The sequence below is a fragment of the Tiliqua scincoides genome, chromosome 5 (genome assembly GCF_035046505.1).
Source record: "Tiliqua scincoides isolate rTilSci1 chromosome 5, rTilSci1.hap2, whole genome shotgun sequence".
In the NCBI taxonomy this organism is placed as follows: Eukaryota; Metazoa; Chordata; class Lepidosauria; order Squamata; family Scincidae; genus Tiliqua; species Tiliqua scincoides.
This window is the reverse complement of record NC_089825.1, coordinates 4,194,577-4,220,806: the sequence shown is the minus strand read 5'-3', so window position 1 is coordinate 4,220,806 and position 26,230 is coordinate 4,194,577. Positions and strand designations below refer to the sequence as shown.

Genomic DNA, 26,230 nt, shown 5'->3' with positions numbered 1-26,230 from the left:
GGAGAAGGTGCAAAAGAGAGCGACTGATTACTGGGCTGGGGCACCTTCCCTATGAGGAAAGGCTACCGCATTTGGGCCTCTTCAGCCTAGAAAAGAGGTGCCTGAGGGGGGACATGATTGAGACACACAAAATTATGCAGGGGATGGATAGAGTGGATAGAGAGAGGCTCTTTACACTCTCACATAACTGCCTCCCCACAGGCTCCCCCCATATTAACACCTTATTGGTTCCCTGCTGTATCATATTAACACCTAATTGGATCTTAGAACAATCAGTCTCATTGGTCAGTTTTGAGTTAAGAAAAAACCAGTAGTTGTGTTTTTATTTTTTGGTTGTTTGCCTATAACTTGATAGAATGGAGATATTTTGACACAGTTTGTTTCTTTTGAATTCTGCATTAATTTCGGCACTGAATGGTATATAACATAATGGTATCAGTCAAAAATGCCAAGGTTTTCAGTTTTGACCACCAATGTCAAGCTCAGGTTGTTGCTCCCCTAAAGCTTGTTGCCTGGTGCAGCTGCTAACCTCTGCAACTAAGAACATAACAGCCCCACTGAATCAGGCCATAGGCACATCTAGTCCAGCTTCCTGTATCTCACAGCAGTCCACCAAATGCCCCAGGGAGCACACCTGATAACAAGAGACCTCATACGGGTGCCCTCCCTTGCATCTGGCATTCTGACATAACCCATTTCTAAAATCAAGAGGTTGCACTGATTTTAGTGCAAATCATGGCCTGTAACCCATAATGGATTTTTCCTCCAGAAACTTGTCCAATCCTCTTTTAAAGGCATCTCGGCCAGATGCCGTCACCACATCCTGTGGCAAGGAGTTCCACACGCTGACACAAGGAGTTCCACAAGGAGACTCTTTACACGCTGAGTAAAGAAATAGCTACACTCTTATAAAGAAATAGCACCCTCTTTGCTAACTTGCTGACTCCATGGCTGTGCCAAGAAGTCACTCTGGTCAACATGATGTGCTTTGTTTGAGAGTGCCAAGTCTGGATCCAGCCACATTCATATTCTGGTCACCACATCTCACATTCACATTGTGGCTTTCCCTCCACAAACCCACAGTGTAGCTACCACCATTATGGTAGCTCTTATGGTAGCTACCATTATGGCAGCTTTCTGCCCTTTCTGCCTTTATTGAGCTTTTGACATTACAAACTATTTTTTTTCCTTTAAAGATTCATCCAGTCTGAAGGGTGGATCAAAACCTGCTGCCTCCATGCAGAGGTCTGGTTTTACCCTCATCAAGCAGCTGCTTGGGGAAAAAAAAACCAGTCTTCAAAGCAGAGTGGAGAGAAGCGGCCAGGAAATAGCCAGGCATCAGCAGTTTCAGGTACAAGGGAGAGATCCAGATCTGAAGCAGTTCTCAGGACCGACCTTTCTGCCTGGCCATCTCCTGCCTTCATTTGTCCTTGCTAAGAGATGCAAGTCTGGGAATGTTCTTTCCAAGAAAGGCCAATGGACCACACAGCTGTGCACACAAAGCCAATGACTATGCTGCTGGCTGGAAGGGGGCAGCTTTTTCCCCTTTAAAAGCTTCATTGAGAGCAGTTTATCCAGTCACTGTGTTTAAGGGGCACTTTGTGGTCTTAGCAGGTGGGTGGGGGGTTGGAGATGTAAAGAGAGTGTGCAGAAGTGTGCCACTGTGAAGAGAGTGATGGGCCACGGAAGGTATGGTGAGGGTGGAGTCAGACAGGTTGTTCCAGGAGGAGGGTCAGTCACAGACTGTTCCACTTTCTGCCCCCTCCCCAACCCTCTGGCACCATTTCCTGGGTCTGAGGTTGCTGCTCCTGTTGCAAGGTCAGTGAATAATTAAACCTACCTCATTTGGGATTTACTCCTCGGTAAAGGTGCTGACCTGATGTGTGTTTTGGAGACCTGGTTGGATGAGGTGGGAGAATCCGGCATCTTTGTCCACTAGCTTTCTGGGTGTTGCAGTGACCACAACTGCAGGAACGGGGTGTGCATGTGTGTATTTTTCATATTTTACACCACCCTTCCTTAGGGTGGTGTACATAGCTCTGCCCCTTCTTTTGTCCTCACAACCACCCTGTGAGGTAATTGAGGTTGATAGTGACTGACCCAAGGCCACCCAGGAAGCTTCATGGGTGGGGATTTGAACTTGGCTCTTCCATATCTAAGGCCCAAACCCTAACCCACTTTCCAGCACTGGCACAGCTGTGCCAATGGGACGTGTGCTGCTTTCAGCAATTGGGGGACAATCACTGAGGCCTCCTCAAAGTAAGGGAATGTTTATTTCCTTACATAGGAGCTGCATTGCCCTTATGTCAGTGCTGGAAAGTGACAGCACTAGGATTGCACGCTAAGTCCAATTCCCGCACCATGACTTGGGAATCCATCTCTACTTGCCGAGTACCTTGTCCAGCAGTCCATGAGGTTTGAGAGTCTGCATGTTGTGTTGGAAAGGCAGGCAGAACTGGGATTCTGCTAAGGCTGCCTGGGCAGGTCTCAGGTATGGCATTGGAGCCTCCCCACTTATTGGTGCTGCAAGACTTCAGTGGCTATGGCCAAGGTCCCTGGGGTAGGTGAGGCTCAGATTTCATGGCCGCATGCAAGGCCTCCAAGAGGAATTTTATCAGGGAGCACAAAGTTTCTTTTGGGCCCCTTCCCAAAGGGAGAGGGGATGAAACAGAAAGGGGGAGGGTGGTGACAAGAGTGAGCAGAACAGGAGCAGGGAAGGGCAAGGCAGGAGGAGTGCTGGCAACAGCTGGAAAAGCCTTTGGAGCCCAGGTTCACCGGGCTTCCCAATGCAGAGCCCAGGTCTACCTGCCCATGCAGTGGTGGCAGCTGGATACCTACTATGGAAAACCAAACCCACTCTCAAGTCTCTCTAGAGTCTTTTCAACCTAGAAAACGAGCATCTTCGTATTTGGGCTCACACTGGAATGGAAAGTGTCTGGTGTACAAACACCTCCTTCTGCAGCAGCTGCAACCCTGCAGGGGTGTCCATGAGCTCCTCTACACTCCTTCATGGCAAGCTGGCAGGCATGCCAAAGAGCTACTGCAGCAGGTCAGATTTGACACTCTGTTAACAAGGGTCATGTATGTATTCCTGAGCCCAGCACAGGCGGCTTTTGGTAGCAGCAGCCATATACCTAACATCCCATGCGAGCAGCGAGTTCAGGTGAGATAGGAAAATAGAAGATCCCAGGACATTTCTGGGCCCACTTCTTTGGCTCCTGGACCCAGGTACAAATTACCCCCTTTACTCCCCTCTCAAGGGCCCTGGCTGCATGACAACTATGGGGCTATCCCAGAGGATTTTGGCCTGACCCATGAGATAGGACAGGTATTGGACCAGGTGCCATCTCCCCCTCCCCCCACAGTGATCAGGAAGAACATATAGAAGCCTGCTGTGACACGATTGACAGACACTTTGCAGATAAAACTGCTTGCATCTGCCACAACTTGGATTCCACAGTGACACTATCTGGCAACATCCCTTTGGTAGCTGTTGGGCCAATTTTGCAAGATTCTTTTCAGTTTGCATTGCCTGAGGATATGAACAGGATTCTCTGGAGGGTGCAGCCATTGAGCTGCCTGCTTGTCCCTTGTCCAATGTGGCTTATTTCATCTGCCCAGGAGGAGCTGGCCAAATGGACATGGAAGGTGGTTAATTCATCCGGGGGGGGGGGGGGAACGACAACTGCCATTGGTAATAAGCAGGCAGTGGTTCACCCCTTCCTGAAACAGCCCTGTCTGAAGAATACCGTATTGGATAATCACCAGCCAGTCTCAAACCTCCCATTTCAGGACAAGGTGATTGAGTGGGTGGTGGTGGCTCAGCTCCAGCAGGTCCTGGATGAAATGGGCTAATATGGTAAATTTTAGTAGAGGAGGCTCCGCAGGTTTGAGCATATTTTATTGCTGCTTTGTATGAGATGCTCTGCTATTTTACTCCTATTATGGGGCAATTGTTGGTTCTTTTACACAGCTTATTTTTTTTTGTAAGGCTCGAGGGGTGCTCATCTGGGAGAAAGCAGAGTGGAAATGGAATAAAAAAGGGGCCTGAATACTTCAGGAACTAGAGCGGTGGTCACGCTGAAAGACAAACAGCTTTTTCTCCCGACCTATCAAAACCCAAAAACGACAGAAGTGCTGGAATAGCTCCAGCAGTGCAGGTTTTTTGTTTGTTCACCTTTGCTGGAGACTTTTTATTAATACAAGCCCACGAGCTGCTGAATGCTGCAAATATTGTTGTGCTGTTTGGGGTTTCTCCAAATATTGTTCCATTGCAGTGTTTTAACATTTGCTTTTTTGGAGACCCCTTTGCCATACACAAGCATTCCCACACAAGCTGCAGCTCACTCCCTCAACTGTAAGAAAGCCTTTATTGCAAACAGACATAGCTCAGAAAATAATAATAAAACATAATTATAGTAATACATCTGGAATAGCCCTAGGGGGCCCGTCGGGTTAATGGGGATGAAGTTACCAACATCTCTTCAGGAGGCAGCTCATGGCAGAGGTGGTGGGAAATGGGAGAGGGGGTCTTGTGCAGGGCTCCAGGGTCTCCTGGCAACACCACAAGGACTGCCAACCCTGCTGCTGGGGACGGTGGTCTTCCCTCCCCCCCAACAGCTGCCCACCCTGCAACCAGGCTCCAGTGAGAGCTATGTGGGTCTCCATTCTGGGATGCAGTCAGGTACAAACCCTCCCTGTAAATCTGTCAGTAGGGCTAGGATTGATCAAGGCCCATTTGTCCTGCTGAAATCCTAATGGAGCAAGTAAAGCCAACGGTACAAGTTGGCAGTGGGTTCAGTATGAACAAAAGGTTAAAGTATGTCAGCACATAATGGATTATTTGAGCTTTTGTTGCTTAACGCAGGATGTGGTGATGGCCACTAGCAAAGTCATATTTTTAAAGGCTCCAACAAATTAATGGAGGTGGGATTTATCTGTGACCGAGCAGCCCAATGGAACTTCCCTGGGTGGAGCTGGTCACAGATACATGGAGGGGGCAGACGGAGAGGAGAATGGGGGGTGGCCATTGCCATTCTACCTAGAGTGTAATCTCACCATCAAGACCTCACTGGGTTGGATTAGAGGGACCCTTGGCCTGGTCCAAAGAGGCCCTGCTTGTGCTCTGAAACCCCATTCCGCTTCTTGTGCTAGAACTTCACTTCAGCTGCACGTTTCTGACAAAGAAAGTAGAACTCATGGATTTTTCTGCTGTGGATTTGTTAAGTTTTAGGGCAAAAAGGACCTTTGGGCTCCACCTGCTACCTTTAGCTTCATGGCAAAGACAACTTGGAAGCAGCCTTGCCCTGCATGACCCAGAACTCAGCTGCACCCCAGCAGCCTTCTACCACCCCATGCTTGCCAGAGTCCTAGCTCAAGGTGAAATGTCCACAGCAAGGCCAGATATGAACAACATGCTGGCCAACAAACATCAAAGCAACTTTCAGAAGAGGAGGATGCTCCAAGTCTCAGTTCCCCCCCCCCCCCCCCAGAACAGCTCAGCTAGCACAGCTCTCTGCACAGGAATTCTCAAAGGCTGTCATTGGCCATGGTCACCTTCCAGAGCAATTTAGATGGGATTAAATTCCATTGAACCAATTAGGAAGTTCAGCACAACTGAAGTCCTGTTGCTTTCAGTGGGACAAGCAGTGCAATTCTAAGCAAGTCTGCTCAGAAGTAAACCCCACTGAGCACAATGGGACCTGTTCCCTAGCAAGTGTGCACAAGATTGCAGCTTTGATCAAAACAGCCTTTCACTGGACTGGGTCCTACAGTGCAAGGGAAGTCAAGACAGCAGCATCAGTCTCAAAACTGGTCTGACCCTGTGATGCATTTGGGAGTTGCGTGTTCTGACCCCCATAAGGCTAGATAGGGGTTGGAGGGCTCTGCCACCTAGTGCAGCTGTCCTAAGTACTTTCCACCTGGAGCATCATCACTCACCTCACCTGCCTGACAAACTGGATGCAAGGAAGGGATTCCCAATTTGGCCCAACTACGCCTGCTCTCATGTTCTGGCTCCAAATTCTAGGTCCCTCTTTGTGGGTAGTCCACATCCTGGCAAGATGCAACTGGCCCAGCTGCTCCAACATAAGCCACCACATTGTGGTTCACTGAACACCACTGGCTTGTTCCAGGACTCCTGACCAACCAGTTTCAGGGTAGGGAGAAGAGTGGCAGGGGCAGGAAAAGCTCCTTATGACATTCTGCCTGTCTCAACACCTCTGTCAGGGAAAAGCAGCTGCAGCACACAGAAAGACAGCACCACCAGAATCACAAAGACAGCCTGGGACTCATCGCTGGCCTGCTTCTGCTCCAAGCCTTCCACCCCCTTCCATCAGCACAGATGCAACTAGGCCTGGGGCACTGCAGACAAGGAAGAGAAAAGGGGCAGAGCCACAAGGCTCAGCAGGCTGGCCAGTAGCCAACAGGTTACTTCTGGGACACAGCAGACACTGACCCAGAGGGACCTGGCCATGTACACCAGCCAGTGGGCATGCCTTTGCAGCTGGAGCAGAGATGCCCAATCTGGCCCACAAGAAGAAACAGGAACCAGTGGCACCAGAAGCCTTCTTTCCTAGTGTAGGGAGGGTCACTGAAGACCAGCCATTCTCCTAGCTGATGGCAAGGAGCTAAGAGACCAGCGAGAGCCACGTGGCGAGGATAGGCCAGTGACCAGCCACCAAGGCTGGGTCATTCACACCAGAGCCCTGGATAGGAGGCAGCAGACACCTGTCAGACAGTTGCCAGCAGGGCAGAGCTTCACAGGCAGCTCTAGCAAGTTGGGCAGCCAGAGCAGAACATGACAGCAGCAGCAGCCCCACCACACACAAGCATCATTGGTCCAAGAAACGCCCCCCCCCCCAATGTAAGATGCACAGGAAGCATCACTGGGGCACAGAAGTCTCAGCCCATCCAACATCCCATCTCTGGCAGGTTCGACCAGCCCCAGGAGGAGGGGAGACACGAGAAAGAGTGAGGGTCAGAAGTGGAAGAGGCCAGCCCTGCTGGAAGACTCCCACTGAAATCCAGAACCACCACAGGCTAGCATCCCATTTTGGACCAGGGGGACTTCCACCCTCACATGGGTGCAGGAAGCATCACCCAGAAGCACATCTACCCGTGGACCCTTGGAATAAGCAGAGCCTCCTCCTGTCTGCTCCCGCTATCTAGAGCGGTCCAAGCAGGCAGGATTGCCATCTGCTGACAAGAGTAGGACCTGGGGCACCTCAGGAGAGGCACCGGCTTCTGCCTCTCCTGTAGACCGTGCATTTCCTGCCCTCATTTTTTAAAAGTCTGTGCTTTAAAATGCAGTCAGGCTGACACCAACTCTACTCAAGTATGCAAAACCTCACCAGCCATGGGCTCCCTTGACACGGCAGGCACTGAGCTGCAGTTGCCACCACCTTGCCAGCTGGAAAGGGCTCTTCAAGTGCCTCTCTCTCAAGGCTGTCCTCTTTGGGAAGAAGAGAGGCCTCACTCCACAGCAGGGGCAGCTCCAGCCCCCTCAGCAAATCCAACCACATTTCAGCCCCTCAGTTCCAGCAGCTTGGCTGACACAAGCAAGGTGACCAAAGAGAATGCTCCTTTGCAGGTCTGCATCCTGGTCTGAGCTCTGGGACAGCTACAGGCTGCTATTCCAACACCCAGCAGCAGGAGCCAAGAGGACCCTCAGCCACAGGAGTCGCAGACCAGAGGAGTGATTCCTCAAAAGCAGCCGCAGGTCCCCCATTGCCCAAAGCCCCCTCAGGAGTGCATCTTCAGCAGCCACAGCACTGCCTGCCCCCCCCCCGTCTCTTTTCTCCTGAACAGTGAGAACTCCAGTGCAGAGCTGTGCACTCTTCCACAGGGCTGTAAAGCCCTATTCCTTTCCTCTGGCTGTGAGGCAGAGGGGGGATATTTGGGCTATTGTCCCCCTGGCTATCACAGCAGCACCCGACACATCTATGCATCTAAGGGGGCTGCTCCTCTCCACACTTGAGCTGGGATACTGAGCAGAGCTGGCTGGTGTCAACAGATGGACAAATCCAGGGACACTTGAGAAGGGCCAACCCCCCTCCCAAGTATTAAAGTGTGAACTGGGCATCCCAGTGATGGGGGGAGCCAAGACTGGATTTCCTGGCATCCCACCCCCACCTTCTCTCAAATGCAGCTGCAGTAGGCTATCCATTTGCGTGGACAACAAGGCATAGGGGAGGACTTAAGCCCCCTCCAAGTGCTGCTAAACCCTGGGGGGGGGGGCAGCACACACAGGCACATGTTGCCCAAGCAAGGCAAGCACTCCCACCCATCACTGCATTTCAGTAAGAGGAAAAAATGTAAAGTGGGGATTTGATCACTGGTCTCCTATGTCGTGTCCCCCCAAAGTATTTATGCCTCTGATGTGTCATGTTTTTGCTCCTCTCTTACTTCCTCTTTCGCAGTCCCCAAGAGGCCCCTCCAACTGCACAGACCAGATCGCTTCAGACAAAAAAGCCTGTCTCAGGAGATCCCGGGGCAGACAACTGGCATGGCCCTCCCCTGTTCTAGGCTCCTCACAGACTTCGGTTCTCTCGCTGACTTCCATGTATAAGTCCTCCCTTAGACCTGGTCATCCCAAGCCCAGTCCTGGACAGCCAGCCACGTCCCCATCACTTCCTAGCACAACCCAAACAAGCAGAAAGCCCCTCCGCTGCCCAGCCCATGACTTGGCCCACAGGCGAGAGCTTAAGGCACAGACCCTCCCCCCAAATGGCCACAGACCCTTCCTGGAGCACGAAGGAACTTTCCAAGGGGAGCTTTGGCAGAAGCTCCGCAGGCACAGCTGGTGCTCCTGTAGCACAGCACCCCCAGGCTGAAACCAACGAGAGGGGAGGGACCCTCACATCCGCAGAGCAGGCCACAGCCCAATGAGAGTGGGAAGGGGACACCTGGGCCCACGGCTGAAATGGGGTCATTTGTAAAGTGCGTCTTTTCTCCTACCCCAACCCCCCCCCAAGCCCTGCCCCACCAGCTTGCCCTTTTGGAGGGTCAGCCAGAGAGCTTTGCCCCCACCGCTTTCCAGGCCCCTCTGGACCAAACTCTCTTCTTTGGTCAAAGCTTCCATACCTCACTGTCCATTTTTGAAACATTTTTAGGCTGACTGCCACACACGGCCACTGGAGAGGGAGCTGAAGGAACCTTTGCACTGCTGTGCACAGTGGGTGCCCCATGTCACCCATCCAGACCACAAGGGGCCCCCACTGTGTGCCTGCATCTGGTGGCAGGAGGGCTTTCTTCCCTTGAACTACAATGCCAGGCAAATGAGCACTCCCCACTTGGAGAGTCAGTTTTGCGTCTTGCCCCCATGCCAACTCTTTAAGAGTTCAGACCTGGCCAGACCAGGGTAGGATCTGGACAATTCCAGTGACCCAATGCTTCTGAAGCACAGGGCCCCGGCACTCTCCCTCCCAACAGTCCTTGAAGACGTAGGCTTCTCACCCCCCTGACGTCCATGCAAGAGCCGAGCACGCTACGCCAATAAGGCCGGAGGCCTGCCCAGTCTCCACACACCAGAGCCAGCCCTGCCCTGTGCCCAAGATGCAGGATTGTGGTAGGAGTTACCAGAGTTGCTAGTCACATCTGTCTTGGCACTCGTCCACTCTCAGATCTGCTTCCCTCCAGGAAAGTTCAGCTGCCAGCACTGCTCGAGTAGCACCCCTTGTTTGCCCCCAGGAGCAGAGTTCTCAGAGTGCGTACAGAGTCCCTCTTGCACAAACAGACCAAGGAAAAGGGCCAGGCAGGCAGGCGGAAGAAAACAGCGCCTGGAGTTTGCCAAGGACTTGCACAGTGCTCAGGTGTGCTCGAAGACTGCTGCCCAGCAACACATGCTGCCACCACGTGGAAGGAAATGTGGACCGATTCCTCTGTGCCCCAATCTGGCACACATCACAGCAAAGTCCTGGCGCTGCCTCTTCTGCCTCTGCCGCTCCAATGCTGGAGGCTGTGGAAGGAGGGCAGCCCCCCAGAGGGCTCCACCACAGGCACCTCTGCAACAATTCCAGCCTCAGTTCACAGAAGAGACTCGCTCTCTCTCTCGGTGATGGACACAGATCTGCTCTGGCAAAATGACTCTGCCTAGTCCTGCCAGTTCCTGGGTGATACATTGGTGGGGGGGGGGGGAGAGAAGGCCTGCTGGCATGAAGCAGTTCACTTGGCACAGAACTCCCCCAGGGCCACCCACAAGCTTCTCTGGGAAATGTTCGTGTTGCACCCCAATAAGTTTTTCGTGCCTCCAAAAAATGGATCTGCTCTGACGGATGCCCTAAAGGGCCACAGCTGATGATCCTGGGCCGGGTGGGGGTGCGCAGGAATGAAGAGAGCTCATGGGTGTGCCGAGAGGGAGGCAATGCAGGCTGAGGGCTCTCCGTCTATGATACATGCATGAGCCCGGCTGACCCCCCCGCCAGGGGGTATGTCTGTTGGGTGAAGGGGCAGCCCAGCCCCACACTGTCTGCAATGTCTCTGCGGCAAGCTATCGCAAGGAGTCTGGGATCGAACACAGTCTGGGATTGGGGGCTGCTGGGTGGTTTTGGCCCCCCTGCTGGAGCTGCAGGGTGCGTGCTGGGCACGGGATCCCCAGCCAGGCCCGGCCAGGGGTGTCTCTGCTTCCTGGCTGGAGCTGCCCAAGATGGGGAGGGTGTGGAATGACCAGGGAGGCCCTGCTGGCATGGCAGAGGCAGTGGAGCATCTCACTTGGGGCATCCATGGCAGTGGGCCGGGGCCCAGGGACACTCTTCTGCTTGGCAGCGGGTGGCTGGGGCTGTCCCATGGGAATCGCTGCAGGGTGGACACTGGAGGTGGGCAGGCCAGGCAAGCCGAGCCGGCGCTGGCAGTGCAGCATATCACCATGGGGATCCATCACTGCTGGTGGGACACTGAGCTTGGGCCCTTGTTCTGCACCCGGGGCCACCGCCTGCAGGTGCCCTGCTGGGCCTGCTGCATGAGACCCACCAGGGGGAGGGTCCCCAGGAAGATTCTGCCCGTGGGGGGGACCATGCTGCGCAGCTGGAGCAGCTCGGTGGACACCTGAAGGAGAGTCCCCAGCCAGGTCCTGGCGGGGGGCTGGGGTTGCCCGCTGCGCAACTGGGGCGGTGTCTCCAGGGAGGGCCTGCTGCAGGCTAGGAGCTGCCAGGAGAGTGCCAGTCAGTGGATCCGCACCCAAGACCTGGCGGTGGGTCCTCTGGTGCGCACGCAGTGCTGACTCGCCCTTGAAGCGCTTGGGGCAGCAGGTGCAGGCGTGGGGGCGCTGTTGCGAGTGGGTGCGCTGGTGCGCAGCCAGGTTCCCCTTCTGGCTGAAGCGCCGGCCACAGGTGGCACAAGGGAAAGGACGCTCCCCCGAGTGGATGCGCCGGTGGGTGATGAGATTGGCCCGCTGGTTGAAGCGCTTGCCACACTCGGTACAGGGGAAAGGTTTCTCCCCAGTGTGGATGCGCTGGTGGGTGATGAGGTTGGGCCGCTGGCTGAAGCTTTTCCCACACACGTTGCAGGGGAAGGGCTTCTCCACCTGGCGGTTACCCCGCTGCACGGGAGCCTTGGGCTCTGGGCTGATGAGCCCCTCCTGGACCGCGTGGGTGCGCTGGTGAGCTGCCAGGTTGGCTTTCTGGCTGAAGCGTTTGCCGCAGCGCAGGCAGGGGAAAGGGCGCTCTCCGGTGTGCACCCGCTGGTGAGTGAGAAGGTTGGGGCGCTGGCGGAAGCGCTTGCCACACTCCAGGCACGGGTAGGGCTTTTCCCCAGTGTGGATCCGCCCATGCGTGATGAGGCCCTGTTTCTGCCGGAAGCACTTCCCACAGACGACGCAGGCAAAGGGCCCTGAGCCCAGCCCCTGGGAGGGGCGGCCGGGGCCACAGAGGCCCGGCTCACAGGAGGTGGCCTCTTCCTTCTTGACCCGGGGTTGGCTTCTTGGTTGCACACTGTTGGGAGCCAGGAACAGACCTGCTCTGGAGCTATCCGGGAACAGCTGGTAGCGCTCCAAGCTGGCCACAAAGCCCTTCTGTCCACCTTCTTCTTCCTTAATGGTCTTGCCACGCCCGACTGCCCCTGGAGGGGAAGAGAATGACGGAGAGGACACATCAGCACAGCCATGAGGCAGGGGATGGGTTAGACCACCAACCAGCCTGTCTCCCACTGCAGTCCACCACGTGCCTGCAAACAACCCACCCACAGGGCAAAGAGGCCTGGCCCTCCAGCCTTTCATGCTCACCAGCACACTGCAGCTAGACATGGAGGATCATGACTACCTCACTATTGTGGTCAACACCCACCCACAGACATTTCCCCCCTCAGGTTTGAAACAAGATTAGACAACTCACACCAACATTAAGAAGAGTCCCACTGGATCAGGCCAAAGGCCCACGTAGTCCAGCTTCCTGGATCTCACAGTGACCCACCAGATGCTTCATAGAGCACACAAGACAACAAGAGACCTATATCCTGGTGCCCTCCCCTTGACTCTCTAAAGATAGAAGTCTTGGAGTAGGCAGATCAGGAGGTGCTGGCAGATCTCCAAGCAACCTATAGTAGACTGCCAAGATCTCTTACTCCAAAAATTTTAACAAACAGGAGTTAAACAGTCAGTAAAAAGCAACCAAATTCACTGCCAGGGCTGGCCTTGTGCTAACTGTTCCCCTTGCAGCCTCTGCGTCCCTCACTTGTGAACTAAGAGAATGAACTGGCCACCTTTGACAAGACTGTTGGCACGTCTGCCAGCTGCACTAGAATGTGTGGTCTGCACTCACTCAGATGGAGATTTGTCCAGGCATGCACAGATCACCCCAATGCAGGAGCATCAACTCTTCTCCAGCCACATTGTGTATCTGATTTGCTCCCCCCTTCCGGCATGCCACTATTCTGCACCAGGCTCCAGCAGGTATCAAAGGAGCCCTGAAGTCCCTGGTGCAGGGAATCTGCCAAATGTACTCCGCTCTTGGCTCTCCCCACCAGGGCTGGTGACACAGCTCAGTGGATGGGAGGCCATCCCTGCTTTGTATGCTGAAGCACCTCCAGGCAGGATGTAGGAACCATTATTCCTGTCTGAAGCCTCAGAGAGAGGCACTGCCTGGCAGCACCAACCAGGGCAAGAGAGAGGGGCAGGGATCTGCTCAGCAACAGGCAGCTCCAAGGCCACTCTCACAAGCCCAGCTGTGCAAGCCAGTAGGCAGAGTTCACCCTCATTTTGCCCTGGGCAAGACTTGGAAGCTTCTACCTCTGGGCCACAGGGACCCAAGTCCCTGTGCTACATGGCACAAAAATTCTGAGCACTGACAAAAGTTCCCATTCTCCCAGCGGCCTGGTGCGCTGTCAATATCAAGAAAGTGCTCCTCCAGCAAAGTCTTCAGTTCAATTGTCTTCTGAACAGTGCCTCACACACAGTGTCGTGGTTACACATGGAGAAACACGTACTGGATGCTCTCCAATTCAGATATCAGATCATCTTACTCGGCACCAAAGCTGCCCTTTTTTGGGTCATCGAGTCCCTTGAGAATCCAATAGAAAGCTACAGAACCTCCCCAGAAAAATGCACAGAAACACAAGACCTTTTTCTGTGCTCGCTCAGTTCATGGTTCCCCTGGAGCCCAACTATGGACCCCCCTTCCAGGGCTAAGAGTTGCTCATCTTTGCCGAATGGCAACAGCTCTCCAGGGTTTCAGAGGGGGGTCTTTCCCAGACCTGCCCAGGGACCTCACCTCCTCCTCAGGCTTAAGAGAGCTGAATGAATGATCACTCTTCTCCCCCCTCCTCACAGAGCGACAGTGAGAATTTTAAAAAGAGAACATACCATTTTATATTAGAATCACATTACACCACTAGTCCTTGGGATTGGGCAAAGACTGACTGACTGACTGACTGACTAACAGTATTTATATACCGCTTTTCAACTGAACGTTCACAAAGCGGTTTACAGAGAAAAATCAAATAACTAAATGGCTCCCTGTCCCAAAAGGGCTCACAATCTAAAAAGATGCCAAGGAATACCAGCAGACAGCCACTAGAACAGACAGTGCTGGGGTGAGGTGGGCCAGTTGCTCTCCCCCTGCTAAAAAAAGGAGCACCCACTTGAAAAAGTGCCTCTTACCCAATTAGCAGGGGTTAACCCAATTAGCAGGGGTTACAAGCTTTAGAACATGTTCTAGCAGGGGATACAAGCTTTAGAACATGTTAAATGTTTAAACCACATATCAAGAACACGTCACCGAGGTCCACTCTGGACATTTTGGAGAGACGCAAACAAAAGCTTGGAATAAATTATGGTTCGGCAATTTGTCAACTCCAATACAAACCATTCCCCACCTTGACAGGAGCCTGTACACAGCTTGCCTTCCTCCAGCTTCTGTCGATCTGCAACGCCCAGCTCCTCCCAGCGCTCAATCCAAGACAAGCCCTCTGGTTTGAAAAACCGGTAGCCTGGTGCAGAAGACAGAAGAGTCTGTTAGTGTGCAATCATTCCCTCTGGGTCTACAAACAGCCTCCTCTGCAACCCAGGCTAGGTTGGCATCTCTCTAGCAGTTAAAGGAAGCTTGAGGGGAAAGAAATGGAAGCAGAACATGGGCAGGAGGTCTGGTCTAGAGGGTAGAGCCTCCATTTGCCTGAAGATAACATCCACAAGGTCGCCAGTTCGAGGCCACCGGCAACGTGCAACCTTGAAGCAGCTGACAAGCTGAGCCGAGTTATTCCATCTGCTCTGAGCGTGGGAGGATGGAGGCCAGAATGTTGCGACCAGATCAGAAAGAAACATCTGAATGTTGTGGTTCTTGAAAGATAGAACCTTCTTTAAATTGTAAAAATCCCTACGGGGATTTAAATAGCCTGCCTATGTAAACTGCCTTGAATAAAGTCTTGAATAAAGACCAAGAAAGGCGGTATATAGACCTGCATTAAATTAAAATTATTAAACATAGGACTTCTGTACATAACACAAATCCCCCGAACAAAAGCCCTTGTGCCACCGCTATGTCCCACAGCTCCCCAATTCCAGGAGAAAAAACAAAGTTCTGCTGTTGGCAAACAAAGTCAAACATGCATCAATCTGCAAATAATTTCTGTATATTTTCTCTGCAGTTAGAGGGAAGGGAACGTGTAGTCAACACTGGCACCACCACGAGTCTGCAATGGGCACAGCAATCGCAGTGGAATGTACACAGCCACCCTGCACATACTAACCTACAATTAAGCTCACTCAAGGTCAATGCTATGTATTTATTTCAAGGGAGCGCATAACTTTTCAGCTGAAGTGTCAAGTGCTGGGCAGGCAGCTGGGAACTGGATGGGGTTAACAAGCTGAAATTAAATCCAGACAAAATAGAGGTCCACTTGATCTAGAAATCCACAAGGCAGGTGTGTTCTGCCTTGCACTCCCTCTGGGGTTACACTCCATGTGCAGAAACAGGTACATAGCTTAGGAGTTCTCCTGCATTCTTAGCTGCTCCTGGATTGCCAGGTGGCAGTTGAAGATGGGCAGGGGGAGGGAGTCATTTGAACCCTACCACAGCAGCCCGCAGCCTGGTGACATCTCTTCTTGATTACTGCAGCATGTTCTACGTAGGGCTGCCCTTGAAGACTGTCTGGAAACTGCAGGTCATGCAGAATGCAGCAATCCATGTGGTCACTAGGGCTTGGTAGTTTTATTATATCGGACGACTACTCCAGCAACTACACTGGCTGCCTGTTTGCTGCCAGAGCACTCGTTTAAAGATTAAAAGCCCTTTATAGGTTAGAACCAAGGTACCTGGATGAAGATTCAGACTGTCCTAGGGAGTAAGGCCCTCCCTGTGTCACCCTTGACGGAAACTAGGTGGCAGGCAACCAGAGGTAGGGTCTTCTCTGTGGTGACATCACAGTTACAAACTCCATCTTGTGAAATTTAACATCCATCCCCCCCCCCCCCCCAGGTTTTCTGGCAAGGGTTGAAACTTTTCTTCTCCAGGCAGCATTTCATTGCAACTAGGGTGAGTGATGGGGTCTCGCTGGAGCTTCCGTTTTTACTGCTGCTGCAGGCTGCTTTTATTTGGTTTTGGCTGCAATTTGACAGCTTTGCATTTCCATCTCTTACAGATCGTTCTATGCTGCTGCCGCTGCTGCTTTTGTTGTGTGATTTTTGGGTGTGCTTGAGAGTGTTTTTGGTGCTGTGTTCTGCTTTAATCTGGTATTCTGAGTTAATTTTATATTGTATCATTTTATAAGTTTCTTCTATTTATTGTTTTTATGTAGAGGTGTTGGTTTCCAGTGAGTAAGATAGTCTTACTGAACACAAAGGCTCACTTCCGAGTAAAATAAATAATACACCTCTACTTATATTTTGTGAGCTGCCTTAAGCTCTCCCTTAAGGGCAGAACAGTAGAGTACAAACCAATTAAATAGACACATGAGGCATCCAAAAGTGATCAAAAGGCTTTCGGCAGAAGTTTGGGCAAAAACCCTTGCTAACTGGGTAAGAGGCACTTTTTCAAGTGGGTGCTCCTCTTTTATTTAGCAGGGGGAGAGTAACTGGTTCTCCTCACCCCAGCAGTGTCTTTTCTAGTGGCTGTCTGCTGGTATTTTGCATCTTTTAGATTGTGAGCCCTTTTGGGACAGGGAGCCATTAGTTATTTGATTTTTCTCTGTAAACTGCTTGGTGAACTTTTGTTGAAAAGCAGTATATAAATACTGTTAATAATAAAATGCAGTTTTCTCCCTCAAACAGATCCACCAAAAGATGACTCAAACTCTTGAGGTGGCTACAGAACCCCAGGGAGGAGAAGATTCTTTCCTCCAACTCCTGAACTGAGCAAGGCAGTCCCCAGACTTGGCTGGGGGGGGGGGGGGAAGAGTACAGCAATCTGACTAGCAAAAGTCCCACAAGTATCCAACTCCAAGGACATGACAACAGCAATGACAGGTGCAGGGCCCCCTCGATTTCTCACCTGGGCAAGCATCTGCTGGAATCCCTCTGCCAGAGTCCAGCTGCTCTCCAATGCTCTGCTCTCCAGCACGCTCAATTCGAGACAGGAGATCAGGTTTGAGAACCGGATAGCCTGGACATGAAAGCACAACAGGTCATTGCAGTGGTTGGTTCAAGGCCAGCAGAAAAAGGAAAACATTCTCGGGAACTGGCAGTTGGCTACTTAACTGGCACAAGAATGTGCCACACACACCCTTTTGTTAAAAAGGGCATTTCCACATGTTGAGAGCAGAAGCTCAATGCCTTCTTGCCTGCAGATCATCTATGCTAAGTCCAGTTCCTCAGGCAGGTGGGTCCACACTGGAGCAACTCAGACTCACTCACTGCATACACAAGGTCCAAACAACCCTCAATCACACTTCTGAAGCCCCAGGGTGAGATTCAGCAGCGGGGGGAGGAGTATGGTGGCTTCAACTGGTGTAGAACACTAAGGGTTCCTGCCTGCCAGGGGCAAGGAAATGATGTACCATAGTACTCCACAGCAAAGTGCAGCCATTGCGCAGAGGTTGCCAGGCACCACAGTTTCTGGAGTATACCACACAGGGAGAGCCTCCAGTTCCTTCTCCAGCTTCATTCTATATTTCTGGCAGGCAGAGAATGCCCCTCTTGAGCACAGCCAGGGCAAACAGCAGACAAAGCCTTTCATAGGCTCCCCTCTTCTGGTAAGGACCTCCGCCAAACCAAGCTTATGACGCCTTACCCAGGGAAGTGACCAGCTCGTAGTTCTCCATCACCACATCCACCAACTCCTTGCAGGTTCTCTGGCAGCTCCTTCAGGAGACGCAGACTGGGAGGAGGCTCAAATGGCACCTGCAGTGAGAAGCCAGACTAGTCATCTTATCACTGCCTGATTTACAGCAACCCACTTGCTAAAACCACAGAGCCCAACCTTTATACACTAAGGGTTGGGTACCACAAAACCCCAACTTCCACAGCACCAACTATAAGGAAGATCAAGTGCAGCGAAAGCAAAGACAGAATGAGAGCAAGACCAAATCCTCATGGACTGGTCTGTTCCTCAAACAGAGTGCGACACGTATTCTGCCATGTCTTTTCTCTTCTCTGTGGCAAGACCCACTTCCTTGGCATCCACTCTCACCAACCTCTTGTGCTCAGTTGCAAAGAGGTGTCCCCTACCCCCCATGGGCAGAGAGTAAGCAGGTGAGGAAATGCAGCAAGCAGCCAAAGACTACACCAGACCATGGCACAGGTTTCTTCTGCTCCCATCCTACCTGGGCAGCATCCCCTTTAAGCATCCCCTGGTGCAATTCTCCAGGGCAGGAAGACTACGTTTCGCATCATCAATCGACAAGCAAACAGGATTCTTTGGGTGGGCCTGACCATTGTTCCCATCTTCTTCCAGTTTATTTTTGCTGCAATTTCTGAAAAGCCCTGTATCCATCCCGAAAAAAGAATAAGCAAGGAGAGTGTGAGGATCCTGCATACTGTCAGCTCTCAGTGCATGTTTTGCAATTTCATTTCATCTCTGTGAAAACCTGCTCACTCACTGTTCTAAAGTTCTATCGAACAAGCTGCAACAAGTACAGCCTGGGCATATTATTAACATACATATTATCACCCCTATCAGTGGGTTTGGGGAGCACCCCATGCCCATTAACAATGCTTAAGTGCTTACCACGAAAATGTTTCTTTTACAGGATTCTATAAGCATGCAAGGTTATAACGTGACATGCAGGTACCCTGACAGGGATGATTGGAAGTGGTTAACCTTGAGGGGGTTAACCTTATCTTCAGCTGGCGCCTGCCTCTTGGGGGGTGTGGGGAGCCCCACGATGCCCTCCGCGGGGCTCCCCAAGCCCCTGCAAATTTGCAAGCTGGACTAGATGCAGCCCTTGGCCTGTGGCTGCAGCCCGATTCTTTTTAAGAGTGGAGTCTTTTTTGGCATCTGAAGAAGCTTCTCTCGCTCAGCTGACAGTGGTGTGGACAACAGTCTTTCAAACCTTTCCCACTGCCAGTTGTTTCCTTATTGTTATAACCACCAGCTTTCATGATCAAGTGCCATTTTCCAGGGCCATGTAGATTCCACAATAGTGAAAACATGGACGGGGTCCTGGAAGCACCATTCAGCATCCTGAATGTTGATATTTGCATGACCTTAGATAGCACCGCCCAAGGATAGCGATTAAGGAGAACAAATGACTGAAAGTAAAGAACACTGAAGCAGATACGGGGAAGTCCATTGCCCTAGACCAGTATTTCTCAAACTGTGGGTCAGGACCCATTAGGTGGGTCGCGAGCCAATTTCAGGTGGGTCCCCATTCAATATTTTCTTTTTAACATGTTAGAATGTGACTGCATCTGGGAAAATGTTACAGACCTGTACTTTTAACAAGCTACAATGTATATTCTTTTAACAATGTTAGTAAATGGGACTTACTCCTGGGTAAGTGTGGGTAGGATTGCAGCCTAGGATTATGATAAAGTTTCCTGCTTGATTATGTCACTTCCGGTCATGACATCACTTCCAGTGGGTCCTGACAGATTCTCATTCTAAAAAGTGGGTACTGGTGCTAAATGTGTGAGAGCCACTGCCCTAGACAGAACCACTGCCCTAGTGCATATTTTCAGCCTGTGAGGGGGGCTAGGTTGAGAAGGCTGTAGTGTCTCAAGAAATGCCACACACTGGACAGCTGAGAAGTATACCAGAACTAGCATTTCCACATGTCTCTGCTAACAGATCTGCAACCATACAAGTAGAGAGAACAAAGGAACATTTGCAGAAAGAGAAAGGGCCATTGTCTCCAGCCTCTCACCCCCTCTCCTCCCAGGCCACAGCTCACCTGAAACTATGAGGAAAGGACATCCAAGTCTGCCCCAAGGGCAAGTGTTTGTCCTCAAGGCAAGAGGTGAAATGCATTCAGTCTGCCATTCCACCAAGAGCAGCAAACAACTCAAGAAACCACCAGAACAGAGCACTCCATGGCAGGAACTGTTCCATCTTTGACTCTTGACATTTTAAGACCCAACAGCAAAGCTAGTCAAATTTATCAGCTCCTCCACCCTGCAAACACAAAACAGTTACCTGCCAGTGAGTAACAAGCAGCAAGTCTGGCAAGCTGCTTACTACTTGCTTTGGGGGGGGGGGGAGCCATTTGCAAGGTTGCTGTAGAGTCCAAGTAGGAGCCACACTGAACAGTCAGGGCCATGGCTACCAGTACACCTCTCCTCTTCCCTTCAGCAATTGCTGCAGATGTTCCATGGAGGGGCATCTTCCACTCCAGCTGTCCTCCTCACAAACATCAGAAATTAAAAAAAAAACAGCAAAGCCCCCCCTTCACTGTAAACCTCAAAATGTTAGTCCCACTTCAGTTCCCTAACGGGCCAATGGGTGGCTCACTTGTGTTTGGCAAAGGGATAACCACTGTCCTCTTTCACCCCAGCACACAAACCCTCCCAAGGGTGGCAATGGCTGCTACTGGTGTGTCTTTTTAAAATCTGTGTGCACTTTTAAGGCAGGGATCTTTTTTTGGTCAAACAGCAATACATAAATATGCAAAACAAACAAACTGGTATTTCATTAGGGAAGCTCCTCTGCTTCTGGGCAGGACTGTCACAAGGGTGATGCACCTTGCTGCTCCATTGTCTACATCCCCATTGGTCCAGAGATCAAAAGGGGGTAGGGCAGTGGTTTCCAACCATGCACCACGACACCAAAAGGCAAATTTACAGGTGTGCCACAGGCTGTCCCCAGTAGTCTTTTCTTACTGGTTCTCCTGGGTGCTGCCACCTTGAATTGCATGAGATCTTGCACAATTCAAGATGGCGACACCCAGGAGAGCCAGGCAATGGAGCCGCCACAACAGGGCTCTATGACTGCAGTAAGTTTGGAAACCACGGCGTAGAGTGAGGGGACTGCTGACTGAGCAACATGGACCTAATCAGGACTCAGAATTCAATGACCGAGGGATTGCATGACCCTCCCTCCTCCTCCACCAGTCTTCAGTCTGGAGGTCTCTTGTCTTGTGTGCTCCCTGAGGTAACTGGTGGGCCACTGTGAGATACAGGAAGCTGGACTAGATGGGCCTATAGCCTGATCCAGCAGGGCTGTTCTTATGAAACTCTGGGTGGATTCTAAACATCTTATCAAAAGAAGCAGTTCAACTAATAGAGAAGGAGTCATTGTTCCTATCACAGCCAGGCTCAGCACATGGGGGAAGGAGCAAGCAGCCATCAGCTTGCAACCACCACTACCCCCCCCCCCATGAAAGGTCAGCACACCTGCTCTTTACAGCCTCTGGGGAGCTCCAGTCCAAGGTGGAATTCAGTGATGCTGCCACCCCATAATTCATTTCCCATCTCTCCAACAAAGTATGGGTTCCATTCACAGTGAGAGAAACCAGAACCTTAAGCACACCTGAACCCAGCCAGCTTTGGATAGACTTGAACTCTCTATTCATGCAAGAAAAAGCAACCATGCAAAACCAAAATTCAACATAAGCTAAAGATATTCCAGCTGGGAAAGGCTCTTTTTCAAGCTTTGGTGCTGGAACTACCTTATCCCTTCTTAGTGTGATACTGTTCACAGAATCGGAAGTCTGCCAACTATAGGTGCAATTATTTCCAACAGCAGTGCAAGACCTCTGGCTAATCACTTCCTGACACTCTTTGCTGTCAAGACGAAAATCATGCCATGGTAAGAAACAACCGACCATAATTCAGAGGATGACCGAGTTGGCGCTACAGATCCAGAGACATCAACTGGACAAACCGCCACACAAGAATGAAAGGCTTCACTCCTCACAGCACAAGCCCCACCAACAGAGCACCAAAACCACACCCCACCCCAGTTAGACACACTGCAACCTTCTCCAGCACAAGCCATGAAGAGAAAATAAACCATTTTAGTACCAGATCTAGAAATACCACAGGCACTCATCCCCAGAGGCTACAGATCTCTTTTTGATCTCTGCAGAGTCTGTGCTCCACCCCAGAGAGCTGCAAGGGCAGTATTTTGTTAGGGCTGCAGGCCTCCTGAAGTCTTTGCTCCTGGCTGTTCGACAGCTCCCTGCCTCACCACATTACAGGGCTGGACAACACTCATGGCCCCAATCACATCTCAGTCAAGACAGAAGGCTGCAGGAGTCACTCTTGCTTTTAACCATTTCTGCCCAAGGCTACAGGTGCGCAGCAGGGACCAAATGTGCGCACCTGTGGGCCAGGCAGAAATGGGTGAAAAGCTGCCAATCCCTGCAGCACAACATGCAGACTGCAAATTCTGCTCCCTAATCGCAGCCCAATCCCCTGTTGGTTGGCAACCTTCACTCTCGAAAGACTATGGTATAAGCTTACAGCACCCGGTATCCCCAGGCGGTCTCCCATCCATATGCATGTCTACTCAGAAGGCCCATTACAGCAAAGAGGTGCAGTGGGTGGGGAGGCAGAGCCTCCCCACCGGAGTCCTCCAAAAAGCCATATGAGGCGGTGCTTTTCAGAGGACTCCAGTGGGGAGGCTCTGCCTCACCTGCCTCCCCACCCACCGCACCTCCCTGCATTCTCGTCAATGGGGCTTCCTTCCAGGAAAGCGTGGATAGGCTTGCAGCCTAACAGTGCGATCCCCACCATACTTACTTGGGAGTAAACCCCATTGACTATAATGGGACTTACTTCTGAATAGACAGGCATAGGCTTGGACTCTTCCACAGCCGCAGCCCCCCCTGCGAGAGGCCTGGCTCCATGGCAGCCCCCCGGAGAGGAGAGCCGGCCAAGGCCGCCCTCGGGGCAGGCGCCACCGGCAGCCCCACCCGCCCCCCTCCTCGAGGGCGCCTGCCCTCCAGCCCCAGGGGCGCCCCAGGAGAGCGACCGGCAGCCCCCGCCCCGGCCGGCCCGGCACCCGGGGACCTCCAGGCCGGGCCCCCCGAGGGCGAGCGGGGCTGTCGGGCGCGCGGCCCTCCCCCCTCAGTGCCCACCACGCTCACCAGGCCGCGCGCTGACCCTCTGACCCGACGGGCGGTGTTGCCATAGCAACACTGCGACGGTCCCGGCCCTGGCGGACGCGAGGCTCGCGTCACCGACGCATCATCGCCGAGCTCGGTGACCTCACGTGCTGACGTCAGACGGCGGCCGCGCAGCGCAGAGGCGAGGCCACCCCCTGCCTGCCACGCTTTTTTTTAAAGGAGGGACCCGGATGGAGGAACCAGAAACGCTCCCTCTGCCGATCCCCGCCCCTCCTGCGCACACACCCCCCGCGGCGCTTGCACACTCAGGCAGATATGGGCGGAGGCCGCGTGGACTTGTGGGTGAGCGCCGACGGCCGCGGCGCCTCATGGGAACTTGAGTCCCCGTGCACCTTGAGGGGTGGGCTGCATGGGAGGTGTAGTTCCGGGGGAGTGCAGGGACGTAGGAACCCTGTCGCGGGAGAGGAGTGACGGACCTGGGGGCTCTCTCTGAAGGGTCCTCCAGCGGGGGGGGGGGGGGGGGCCTGCGATCCCTGGCTGGCCAGAGGGCTCCAGGGGCGTGGGGTGGGTGGGGAGGCAGGGCCTCCCCTCTGGGGTCCTTCCCAGGGAGGCAGGTGAGGCAGAGCCTCCCCGGCGGGTCCTTCGAAAGGCGCCGCCGCCGTGTGAGGCGCAACGCAACGCGCATGGGTTGAGTGTGCTTGAGTGCCTCACAGGGCGGAGGCGCTTTTCGAAGGACCCCGGCGGGGAGGCTCTGCCTCACCTTCTCCCCCCCCGCGGGGCCCCCCTGTGGGGCACGTCTCAGTCTGGACCTGCAGCTTCCCTTATGGAGCAGCCCCCTTCTGCCCCTGTCTGCGCCAGCCACTCACAAGAGGTTGTGCAGGTGCCGACGGTCTCCCGCTATGGCTGAGGGTCTGTGTCTGCCCCACGTGGGCTGGGACTTTCTCCCCCTCCTCTCCTTCTGGGACACCCAGGCTCAGGGGGAACGGGGTGGCCCCGGCTTGAGCACTCCAAGCCTGACCTGGCCTGGCTGCATCCCAGCCTAGACATCCCGAGGCAGCAGGGGGCGACCTGCATTCAAGCTGAGGCAGCCTTGGGGCTCCTCCTGGATCCTCCCCTAGGAGAAAGATTCTTCCCAGCTGCTGGTCTTCCGGTGAAGAAGTGAGCCCTTCCTGGGGTCTTGATGTTCCATGCTGGGCGTGTGCTAGAGTGACCACCAGGGAGAGCTCAGGATCCAGGCTCCTGACAGGCATGAAACCTGGAGCTTTGCCCGCCCTGTGTCTGTGGCGCCTCTGGTTCATTGGGCAACCCGGACTCCCAGCAGTGTGACAGGAGGACAAACACTTCTTGCCCTCCACATGGCAATTTGACTCCCTTGACCAGCCTAGGTGATCACTCTTCCAACTGACCCTGCCCCTTGCCACCATTGGCATGCTGTGAAATGAGAAAGTAGCAGAGCCAGGCTGCCCCCCAAAGAGCACTGCCTCCTCGTAGTGTTTTTAGGCATTGTAGTGAACACCTTGCCTCAGGGACATGCCTCCACTTCCAGCTCTTCCCACGGAACAGATAGGATTCTTTATGCTGAGGATTTGCTTGACACTTGTTTCAATAAATAGCCTGTTTTGAATACATGCATCCTTGTCCTTCAGTGGTCACTTCCTTATCCATCCTGACTTTTAGAAAGAAAGAAATTGGCTACCCACAACCCAACCTCCAGAGGGATGGCCAAGCTCACAAGGCAGGCACCCGGCCAGCAATGTGGGGAACTAGGAGGCTCTGGTGGGAAGGCTGCTTGATTTGTCCATCAGACACGGTGATCAGTTCCTGGAAAACAAAACAGACCATAGGCTGAGCAGTGCAGGCAGAACCTCCAATGTCAACACTGCCAAGCATCACCTCTGCTCTTTCCCAAATAGCTCCACTTAGCATAAGAGTTGAGAGCCTTCCTTGGATGCCTGGCACAGGGGGAATGCACAGGTTCTGTGCTATGAAGCTGCTCACTCCCCACAAGGACCTCTCTGGCCCTGGTTTTGTGTGGTTATTGAGTTAGATAGTTAAGACCTTCTTGTTCTTCCAACTTGCAGAGGGCTGACCTAGTTACTCTGTTGTGCGCATGTATATACCCACTCCTAAAAATAATTTTGAAGAATTACAAGACTTTCGGCCTAATCCTATTCAGATGCTCTGCGAACGGTGTACTGGTACCAGTACAAAACCTGTCATCTCCTAAATCCATCTAGGCAATGCCCCACTGGGACAGCCCTTCCACTGACAGTGTATGGAAGCCCCAATGCAGCCCATAACGCGTGTGATGCTAGCTCATACTGTAGGTACATCATTGCTGCAATATCCAGGGAGCTAATCACCACATTGGCCCAGCCTCAGTGCTGGAAGTCAGAGAGTTGCCAGGACGGGCTAAGAGCTATTGAGTAGCCACTGGGGGGCCACCCCCTGCCAGGCACTTCATGATAAACAGGATTGCTCCTTTATGTAGGACTGTGAGTGGATGAAGCCCTCCATTCCAGTCTCTGAGTTCATCCACGATGAAGAGCTATTCTGCCAATCAGAGTGGCCAACTCTTATGGGAACCACTCCTGGAGATTTGTTTCCTCGACCACAAAGCACTGTCATTTAGCCAGGGAGGCCTTGTCCCTGTCTCTAGTGCTGGGGCAGATTCCTGGTAGTCCTGACTAATCCTGGAGGGCTGGCAACTCACCAGGCAGTGAAAAGGGGACCTGCTGGGGCCAAGATGAATTATGATGATGCTAGATGGCAGCTGTATGCTGTGTCCTTCCAGTGTTTAAGCAATATGCAGACATTGTCTCATGATTGATGACTCACCATGATGACTCACTGGGTGCTGCACTGCACCCTCCCACTGGAACACAAGACTGGTCAGATCCACTGATGGAAAGGAGGAATACAGTGCCATGGCCTGGGGGCTCCTACTTCTCAGACCCATTGAAGCAGTAGGAGTTGTTCTAGGTATTGGAGGGCGCAAGAGAGAACCTTTTGGCGATTTCTCCCCTGTCTAGGGGTGTCTGTTTAAGCAGATTTCAGAAGCCTTCTGTGCTACCTCTCTCTCCACTGAATGAAGCCAGACTTGAAACTACTGCCTTGAGTGCCCCACTCCTTTGGCAGGGGATGGGGGGGGGTAGATTGCTGAAACCCTCTGCATCCAATGCCCTTTGCTCAGCCCTCCCATTCATCTGCTAGGTATAAATCAATAAACAACCAGCAGAGGAGGGGGGGGCCTCTGCCTGGGGCATCTCACAGGGAAACCAGTTAATGACCCACTAAGATCAACAGAGGGGAGCTTGCAGGTGCCAGGCCTGGGGGGCAGACCCGCAGTAGAGAACAACAGAGG

The 26,230-nt window shown here is 52.7% G+C and overlaps 1 protein-coding gene across 3 annotated transcripts; it reads right to left on the bottom strand.

The window, feature by feature from the left end:
* Positions 1-9,011: 9,011 nt before the first annotated feature.
* Positions 9,012-23,802, bottom strand: LOC136650926 (zinc finger protein 250-like). Of its 3 annotated transcripts, none has more exons than XM_066626882.1 (6): positions 23,733-23,802; positions 18,184-18,343; positions 17,652-17,761; positions 16,914-17,024; positions 14,305-14,418; positions 9,012-12,054 (listed from the first exon to the last, which is right to left on the bottom strand). In XM_066626882.1, exons 3-6 carry the CDS (start codon positions 17,680-17,682, stop codon positions 10,490-10,492), a joined length of 1,821 nt encoding a protein of 606 aa, XP_066482979.1. In that variant the 5' UTR covers positions 17,683-17,761; positions 18,184-18,343; positions 23,733-23,802; the 3' UTR covers positions 9,012-10,489. The 3 variants fall into 3 exon arrangements, with proteins under 3 accessions (XP_066482979.1, XP_066482978.1, XP_066482980.1); XM_066626881.1 differs by lacking the exon at positions 23,733-23,802 and adding an exon at positions 22,888-23,082; XM_066626883.1 differs by lacking the exon at positions 23,733-23,802 and adding an exon at positions 21,191-21,342.
* Between the last annotated feature and the right edge of the window lie 2,428 nt (positions 23,803-26,230).